We start from the raw sequence: 10,026 nt of genomic DNA, 5'->3' as shown, positions 1-10,026 counted from the left end.
GAGAATAAATATTTTGTGTATCGTACCATCGCTCGTTACCGTGATACTGGTAAAGCAGCCCGACACCAAGGAAGTGGACGGAAGAGAACAGCAACATCTATAGGAATGGTTCGACAAGAAGCGACTTGATCGAAACTCTTGCAGTGGCCGAAAAATGGCTTATGAGCTGAACATATCGCAATACTCCATTCGGCAAATATTGAAAAATGAGCTGGGTAAAGCCAATGAAATTCCAAAAAGTGCAAGAACTTACACCGTAACAGAAAGAAAATAGACCCAAAAAGCTAAAGAGTTGCTTCGCGTGGCCGAAAGTGGTGAACTGTCGAAATTGGTTTTCTCCGATGAGAAAACATTCGCTGCCCAGTAGTTTGTAAACAAACAAAATGATCGTGTTTACTTGCCAAAGAGGTCAGCTGAAAATGTGCACCTTCGGTTGGCCACCAGAACTCAAGCTCCGGCCATGGTGATGGTGTGGGCCGCCATAATAGCCGATGGTCGCTCTCCGCTCGTGTTAATCGACCGTGGCATCAGAAAAAATGCAGAATATTATTGGGAAAATATTCTGGAGGGTGTTTTAAAGCCTTGGGCACGCAAACAGTTTGCCGCCAACCTTGGCTATTGCAACATGACTCAGCACCATCGCACTCAGCACGCGCCACCCAAGAATGGTTACAAAATGAGGTTCCTCGCTTTATTTCCAGCACACAATGGCCACCAAAATCTCCAGATCCCAATCCGTTGGACTATTGTGTGCGGTATTTTGGAAAGCAAGGTTGGCGCTCAAAAATACCAAAGGTTCGATCACCTCAAGCAAGCGCTTCGCCGGGAATGGGCCAAAATACCGCAGTGCAACGTTGGGGCAGCGTGTGTGGTTTCTTTGGCCGTTTGAAGGTCAAAATTCGTGCTAAAGGTGACCAATTCGAACAAATCTAAACATATTCTAAAATTTGATGATATTTCTGAAATTTTTGCTTTCATTCAATTAAATTAAAAAAAACAATATATCAAAATTATGGCATTTGACTTTGTTGTACATTAAAAACATATTTTGGGGATAAAGCTTAAAGCGTGTGAGTTTATGTAAATTTCTCCAACAATACATCATTTTAGAAGGATGCCCTCAAAGGCAAAAATAATCTTCATCAAATTTCACTATAAGTCTCTGAAGAATTGAAATCTCTATGACCAATATATACCAAGAAAATATGTGTAACAATGTTGCCGAAAAACGCGAAAATATTTCTTTATTTTATTGAGGCGGAGGAAAAACCTTTTTGAGTAGTAGTACTATTTTTTTGTTTCTTGTTTCTTTCATTATTTCACCCCCTAGGAACTATGGCACCCAGGGTTTGAAGTTTTCCAAACATTTGGTGATCTTCAAAAAACATTGCCGTATAGTTGAAATCCAAAGTTGGTGTGTATTTTGGAAAATTATCCGCTCGTATTATCAAATTGGTTAGCTTGTACAAATAATTCTAAAAAATAAGGAAAAACCGGATTAATCAATATCCCATTTATTGTTCTGGTCTTACCGCCTTTAGGGGACACGCAATCGGCAAATTCGATGTCCTTTTCAATTCACTGTAGATCTGGTTGACCATCGGTATGGCTTTGAAGCTTCTTAAAGCCTCACACACATTCCATTTCATATCGAAAAATTTCATAACCTTTTTCGATTTTAGCGGACGAACATTTATCAGAACTTCAATTTCGGCATTTTTGGCCAATTCTCTGGCAAATTGAAACCACATATTGTGAGAAAATACATTTGGTGCTATTTTGGTGACATTTGCACCAAATTCTTGTAAAACATCCGAAGTGTAATTGGTCAGGGTGAAATTGTATATTTCGAGGTTGAAGGAGCGTTCGGCAGTCTGCAAGGAAAATAAATTCAACTTTTAACAATATATTAAATACTTTATCCAGACCTCAAATGCCGTTATAAAAATAAATATTATTGCCAGCTGCATCAACATTTTTAACATTGCTCAAAATCGTTTTTGTTTGGTGAAATTAAAATATTGACTAAATTTCAATATTGATTCATGACCAGAATTCACCCTCGAGTTGACAGGCAATGAATGGGGACCATTAAAAAATAATTAACCCATAACAATTTTGTAATCGATTTTTTTTTTTCAATTTTTATTTGACCATAAAATTACTATATTTTGAATTAAGTTTGAACATTAAGTCAATCAGACGAAACGTGGTACTAATTGGAACTTACACAAGTGAAATAGAGAAGGCTTAACTATAGCTAGTCAAAGCTGCAATGGGCGATCAACACATTTAACTTTTAAAATCATCTCCTCATGGCAATGACATCTAACAACTGATTCAAAGTGTGAATTCCCTACACTGTAGAAGATTCTGAAGAGACGACTACATTTTGATGAGAGGGAAACCAAATGTGGCTCTATCTACAGGGTGAGATAAAAAACTCCAACAACGTTAAACGCAATAATTTCTACATTTTTTCAAAATTTAATTGAATGAAAGCAAAAATTGTGAGAAATAGCATCAAATTTAGATTTGTCGAATTGGTCACTTTGGCACGAATTATGGCCTTCAAACGTTCAATGAAACCGTCACTCGCTGCCCGAATGTTGCTCTGCGGTATTTTGGCCCATTCTCTGCGAAGCGCTTGCTTGTGGTGATCAAGACTTTGGTATTTTTTAGTTCCAACCTTGCTTTCCAAAATACTCCAGGCATAATAGTCCAACGGAGTGGTATCCAGAGATTTTAGTGGCCATAGTGCGCTGGAAATGAAGCGAGGAACCTCATTTTTTAACCATTCTTGGGTGGCGCGTGCTGAGTGCGTTGGTGCTGAGTTCTGTTGGAATGTCCAAAGTCTGCTGCCAAAATGTTTGTGATTCCAAGGCTTTAATACACCCTCCAGAATATTTTCGTGACAATATTCGGCATTATTCTGATGCCACGGTCGATTAAAACGAGCGGGGAGCGATTATCGGCTATTATGGTGGCCGACACCATCACAATGGCCGGCGCTTGAGTTCTGGTGGCCAACTGAATGTGCACATTTTCAGCTGACCTCTTTAGCAAGTAAACACGATCATTTTATTTGTCTACAAACTGCTGGACAACGAATGTTTTCTTATCGTAAAAAACCAAATTCGGCAGTTCAACACTTTAGGCCAAGCGAAGCAACTTTTTAGCTCTTTTGGGTCTATTTTCTTTCTGTAGCAGTGTAAGTTCTTGCACTTTTTAAAATTCCAATTGTTTACCCTGAGCTAATTTTTCAATATTTGCCGAATGGAATATTGCGTTATGTTCAGCTCACGGGTCATTTTTCGATGAAGTCGCTTCTTTACTTTTCGAACCATTTCTGCTGATGTTGCTGTTTTCTTCCGTCCACTGCCTTGAGACACAAAAGATTTATTCACATTTAAATGCTGGAGTGCCACTTGTGGTGTTCCAGCCAAATATCATGAATAACTTTTTTGCTGGAAAATTCTCACCAAAATGCTTTTGTACACTTCTAAACAATATAATGAGCTTTCACTGTCGGAGGAGTGGCTTCGAAATGACATCAGTCTGAATTTGGTTGCAGTTCTTTTTTTCATCTCACCCTGTATATTAGTCATAGACATTTATTTTCTTTGGTGACTTATAGTGAAATTTGATGAATATTATCTTTGCCTTTGAGATCATCCGTCTAAAACGATACCTTGTAGGATAAATTTGCATAAATTCACATGAAGCAAAGTCATAACCCTAATAATTTTTTTAATATTTAGAAATTCTGACGTTTAGGTAAGATTAAGACTTTTGATGCACGCTGGGAACTATAGCGGAATTTTATGACAAATATTTTTGTAAAATATTTTGAGTTGCAATGATCCCGTTTTACGGGAAGTTTTAACAATAATTTGAAAAAAGGACAAAAAAACACTTTTGTGGCTCATTTCAGGGTTGAAACTGTGAACCGGAAGAGTTCTTGTATTGTTATCTGTAAATTTTCCGAAGACATTACATACGTATATTGCTAGGATTCCAAGGAATCTTAATCTGAAAATTTCCAAATGAGAGAAAGAATTAGATCTCGTATTGCTAAAATTGTAAGCCAAATATCAATAATATTGTCGAAGACACAAAATACATCCATTTGCTTAGATTCCTAATCCAAAAAATTCCAACCCGTATTGCTTCGCTTTCCTTAGATATTGTCCTATTTCGAAAATTATTCCCCAAAATCATTGCAAAATACCCACTTCCTAATGCCTGTGTTCCATTAACTCACTTCAAGAAATAATTAATTACAAAATTGCCCAAAATTAATTTCAAAACTACACACATTAAAATATCTCGAAATCCCATAATAAAAATCGAAATAAGTGATTATTTCAATATTTCGTGCTTTGTTTGGTGGCTTCCATAGATATCTTTAATGGCCAAGTAAAACATTAAAATCATGACACTTTTATGGATCAGCAAAAGACCTAGAAATTCCAAAAAGGGATCATCAAACCAAAGGGGAAGACAACACGTTTTGGGGTCGTTGATGATAAGACGCACACAAATTTGAGCACTTTTTTGGGAAATTGAATGAACACACAAACCCCATCCCTCCACCCAAAACAAATGATCGGTAATGAAAATAATCTTGTTGTTATTGGTTGGGGCGATTGAAAGATCTATGGAGATATAAACAAATTTTATGACCAAAAAACAAAAATGTTGGGGAATTTCTATGAAAATGTTTACAAGGCAAACATACAATTTGTTTATAATGAATTAACATGAATTTTTAATTAAAAAAAAATTAATGGTGATTGTTAGAAGTCACTCCGGAGAAGGGAGAAAAATGCCAAATTTTCTGTCATTTTTGGTCATGGAAAAAATTGGTTTTAATTAAATTTTAATGGTTTGTCAGCTGCAATTATTTACCAGGAATGCTGGCAAATAAATCTCTGCCCCGATTTATTAGATTTTTGGCCAATGTTATTTGTCAATGTTAAAATCCAAGTTACAAATAAATTGTCAATACAAAGTTGCAATACAAATTGCAGCAGCAGTTAGCAAGCTAAGCTTTTGTCTGTGTCTAGCAGGGCTTGGGTGGCGTATAAGCATTAATAATTGTTAGCTAATTTTACAAAAATCTATAACATGTTTTCTACATTGACCAAACGACCACTGTGTTTTGGAAATCTGTATTCAATTTTTGTTTAAATTTTTTGGAGTCATGCTAATGTGAACATCGACTATATTTGGGTTTGAATAATCAACCAGCTATACCCTACAGTACTAATACTCGCAAGGTGACGTTTATGGCTACCAAGGTGATGCTTTAAAATAAAATGTTTCATGACGGAAAATTTTCAAATACTAACCAGGACAAAAAATGTCTCTTCTGGAGAAAAAATTGTCCTCAAGCCCAAAAAATTTTGTCGATTTAAATTTCTAGCTATTTTCCAAATGTTACTAAATTCATCATCAACCGTCCCTTGGAAATCTTAAAACGTTGTGATAAATTAGAGCAATGAAGGACATCGAAGAAAAGAGAACTTAACTAGTTCTCGAACATAAAAATTAAAATCGAGGGGAAAATATACGTTTTGCCTACTTTGAACGAAATGGGTGCGAAAAGTAATAAATTGTGCTAAATTTCTTCTCAATGGAATTAATTGATCAACAACACAAATAACTTTTCAAAATTAGTACTAAAAGTGTAAAAAGTACCCAAATATTGTACCATTTCCAATGAAATAAAGTCCTAAATTTTTGTGTTTTAAATTTGAAGGAGATGTTGATATTAAAAAAATTTTCAAAATTCTTAACAAAAATTGTAAAAAACGTTCCAAAATGTACTAAATATTTAATATTGTCAATGAGGGACCCAAAATATTCAAATTCTTATTTCAAAAATATTTTTTGAAAATTCGTACTAAAAGTGTACCAAAGGTACAATAATGTACTAAACACTGTATCACCATCATTGAGCGATCCAAAAATGAGAAAGTGGTGATTCCTGAGAAAGACTGTGCCTCAAACAATGTAGAAAGGTTTTGGAAAACATGTACTAAAAAGGGGTACTAATAGCACTAAAAAGTACTATGCAGGGTGAGATGAAAAAGTTGCAATCAACTTCAGACTGCTGTCATTTCTAAGCCACTAGTCCGACCTCTGTTAAAATTATTCCAGTGACAGCTCATTATAATCTTTACAAGCGTACAAAAGCACATTGGTGAGAATTTTCCAGAAAAAAAATTATTCGAGATGGAGTTCAAGCGTTATAGTCTGATTTTTTTGGTTTTTGTCTGGAAAACCACAAGTAGCTATCGTTAGAGCACTCCAGCATTTAATGTGAGTAAATCTTTTACGTTTCGTACCATCGCTCATTACCGTGATACTGGTAGCGTAGCCCGACGTCAAGGAAGTGGACGGAAGAAAACAGCAACTTCAGCAGAAATGGTTCGAAAAGTAAAGAAGCGACTTTGTCGAAACCCGCGTCGCAGTGGACGAAAAATGGCTCGTGAGCTGAACATAGCGCAATATTCCATACAGCAAATATTGAAAATGAGCCATTGAAATTCCAAAAAGTGCAGGAACTTACACCGCAACAGAAAGAAAATAGACTCAAAAGAGCTAAAGTGTTGCTTCGCTTGGCCGAAAGTGGAGAACTGCCAAATTTGGCTTTCGCCATTCTCCGATGAGAAAACATGTGTCTGGAGTATTTTGGAAAGCAAAATTGGCACTAAAAAATACCAAAGTGTCGAACACCTCAAGCAAGCGCTTCGCCGGGAATGGGACAAAATACCATAGATCAACATTCGGGCAGCGTGTGACGGTTTCATTGGCCGTTTGAAGGCTATAATTCGTGCCAGAGGTTAGGAATTCGAACAAATCTAAACTTATTCAAAAATTTGAACCTATTTCCGACATTTTTTGCTTTCATTCAATAAAATTAAAAAATAAAATTAAAAGTTATGGCGTTTGATTTTGTTGGGGTGTTGTATCTCACCCTGTAAGATGTATGAGGGGGAATAAGACCAGACTTTATAAATTTGAAGAATTTGAACATTTTTTCCCAGTGGCCCCTCCGTATGTCCCTACAACTAGGAGTACACTTTTTTATATTTTTAGAAGAGCCTTTCTACCTTCGAAAAAAATGTTATGTCTTCAAATCGATTTTGAAAATAACATCATTAATTTGAATTTTTTTTATTTCCCAACATGCTTATGTATCCAAAATCCTTGCCAAATCCGGTAGGTTATCCCACTGTCTACCTAAACAACCCCATGATTTTCAATTTATTTTCCATTATATTGATTTCTTTGTTAACCGCAAACATTGACTGGATTTTGACAACTGGTAGTCTAATGGTTCGGCTTATCTCTGGCGAAAAATCTTGTATTTGCAAAGTTAAATTATGGCTGATTTACGTGTGCCGTTAAATTCGAAACCAGCACCACCTTCGCACAAATAAACCGGCAGCGTAACCTGCTCGCTGACTGGCTGGCAATGAGGTTATTGGAATATTGGCAGACACATTTCAATTCTTGCGGAGGTTCACTCCTTTGCCAAATCTGACGAGTGCCTTGGAGTTTTATCGCCATTTTTGGATCTTAGAAAAAATTAACTCTTTTACAGCTACCTCCGGTGTGGGTGTTTTGTGGCAGCGCTGGTGGTGTTGGTGGTATTACTTAAAAAGCCTGTAATTTGCTTTTACAGCTTAATCATTTGTTTTATAGATTTTTGCGTAACCATGTGCCCCCACATCATGGGGCACCGACCGCTGTTGATGGAAGCCCATGACGAAATTTTGTTAAAGGCAACAGGTGTATGGCTGGCCATGATAACCACTTATCAAAAATAGTTATTCAATTGAACTTATTTGGGCCCCTGTCGGCCTTTGTTGCGCTCTAGGTTTTACAAAGAAACGAAAACATCTGTCAGCTAAAGCCATTAAAGGGATATATTTTTAGAATCTTTCCTTCTTCCCGTTCTTTTGGCGCAAAAACGACCCAAACTTCCCTCCCCATGAGTTTCTAACAAGTTTATGCAATTATATAAGAGTACAGTGAGAGTGTATATGTGTGTGAGTGTGCTGATAAACATGTGGACAAACCAAACTATGTTGCAAGCCATAACGATGCAACACACTCGGCTTTCGGCCGGGCCGCATGCAATAATTCTGCAAAGATAAAATGCTAGAGATAAAATTTTGAAAGGCCAAACGGAGAATACAGTTTCGTAGAAGGGGAGATTTTTTTTCTTCTAAAGATTTTCCTGCCTGCTGCAACTGCCGGAAAACGAGTTCCAAGTTCCAAACAAGTGCAAGTGTGTTGAGGAGAGAAGAGCTGCCTCTATTGCAGCAAGATCAATGTGCCCAACTTCTTGATTAACTTCAAAACAGAAATTTTGCGCGGGAAAACTGTACCCGGTTTAAGAAAAGCTGTTGTTGTTTGGTTCTTGTCGCAAGTGTTGTTGTTGCTATTGTTGTGTCTATTCTTTGCCAAACCAGATGAACGTTTTAAAAATAAATCAACCACAGAATGAACGAACAAACGGAAAAAGTTACAACAAGAACTGTAGCAGTAATAATAGCAGCAACAACAAAAACAACAACAAATGCAACAACATCTGAGTAGAGCACAAGCCACATGGCATTTCATACATTTAATCTTTATGGATCGCCAGAGCGCATGCGCCAATACCGCAAAAACCAAAACAGACTTAACAGCCTCAGACTCCATGTGGAAGATGAGCACGGCTTCTTGAAACTATAACACAGTGGGGTATACCTTATCAGATATAGGATAATTTAGATAAAAATGTACAACTGAATCGGAGAGAATTAGTAAAAGCAGAATTTCTGAGAAAATATCTTATTTTTTGAGGTAAGATCAGTTTATGACAAATCCTTTGGAGAGAAAAGTCAAGTAGGTATATGTTTGCCTCAGAAAATCAACAATTCCGAATATCATTACTCTTTATTTTTTTTAAAACGGGAACAAGTAAATTCTTGCCGCAAGTTTTAGTTAAAAGCATTATCTTTGAGATAGGTACCGTCCTAATAGGAAATCACCGAAATAAGGGTTGGTCAGAAGAATTACCAACCAAATCCCACTATCTCTGAAAAAATCCTCGGTAGAAACATCATCTCTAAAATTAGGACTGATGAGGACCAATATTTGGGAAATTAGGTTCAGGTTCTGACTAGAACTCTTTTCTGGTAAAGAGAATATCTTTACCAGAAAAGAGTTCTAGTCAGAACCTTTATCTCTAAGATGAGGAACATTGTCGATGAGATAAGGTCCGGGAAGGACACACATCTCAGCTGAGTCCCATCCAAGACCATTACATCTTACAAAAACCCCGGTAAAGAATATTTTCTCTAAGAGCCTGTCCTGTCAAGAACTCTTCTTCCATTAAAAGCCAAATGGGAATTTTTATTTAATATGGGGTTAGAACCGGACGAATATCTTTCTGATTTGGATCGGTTAAGACTATTTTCTATGTTGTGAGGTTCGGTCAGGTGCACTGCTTCTGAGATAAGATTCAGTCAGGTCCATTGTATTTGGAATATAGGACTGGTAGTTAATTTTCGCCTAATTGAGATTAATTCAAGCCATTATTATTGGGATTAAGCCCGCCCAGGACTATCATATCTGAGTTATTTTCCGCACAGAGTCTTTTCAAACGTAGGGCTGTCAGGAACATTTAAGACAAAACCCCAAGGACCATTTTAAGAAGAAGAGATAAGGTTGGGCCTTCGGTAGAGGATTCGATGATAAATTCTTTCTTTTTAAGTTTCGGTGTAAAATATTTGGTCTGAGATAAGATTAGTATAGGGCCTTTGTGTTTTTGGTCTATTAGAAGCATTTTAAGCTGAGTCATATCGGAATAATTGCCTTGGAGACAAGATATGGACAATTGTCTTTAAGGTTAGGACCGGTTGGCTGATATAAGGTTCGTCAGGTCTATTATGTAGTCCAATCAACATAATTTTCTCTGAAACAAAATCTGCTTGGATCATTATCTATTAGATAAGGGTGGAA

At 36.7% G+C, this 10,026-nt stretch overlaps 1 protein-coding gene across 1 annotated transcript; it reads right to left on the bottom strand.

The window, feature by feature from the left end:
- Positions 1 to 1,229: 1,229 nt before the first annotated feature.
- LOC131803084 (uncharacterized) lies at positions 1,230 to 1,865 on the bottom strand. The gene is made up of 2 exons (XM_059124041.1): positions 1,533 to 1,865; positions 1,230 to 1,475 (listed from the first exon to the last, which is right to left on the bottom strand). Exons 1-2 carry the CDS (start codon positions 1,749 to 1,751, stop codon positions 1,320 to 1,322), a joined length of 375 nt encoding a protein of 124 aa, XP_058980024.1. The 5' UTR covers positions 1,752 to 1,865; the 3' UTR covers positions 1,230 to 1,319.
- Between the last annotated feature and the right edge of the window lie 8,161 nt (positions 1,866 to 10,026).

Source organism: Musca domestica, unplaced genomic scaffold (assembly GCF_030504385.1).
Source record: "Musca domestica strain aabys unplaced genomic scaffold, Musca_domestica.polishedcontigs.V.1.1 27, whole genome shotgun sequence".
Taxonomy (NCBI): domain Eukaryota; kingdom Metazoa; phylum Arthropoda; class Insecta; order Diptera; family Muscidae; genus Musca; species Musca domestica.
The sequence above is the reverse complement of the archived record's forward strand: the minus strand, read 5'-3'. Positions and strand labels throughout refer to the sequence as shown.

Excerpts from the sequence above, each read along its gene's own strand:
- LOC131803084 (XM_059124041.1), bottom strand. The coding sequence starts at position 1,751 with ATGTGGTTTCAATTTGCCAGAGAATTGGCCAAAAATGCCGAAATTGAA. Across the intron at positions 1,476-1,532 it reads TTGCGTGTCCCCTAAAGGCG|AATTATTTGTACAAGCTAAC; the intron begins GTAAGACCAGAA and ends CTTATTTTTTAG.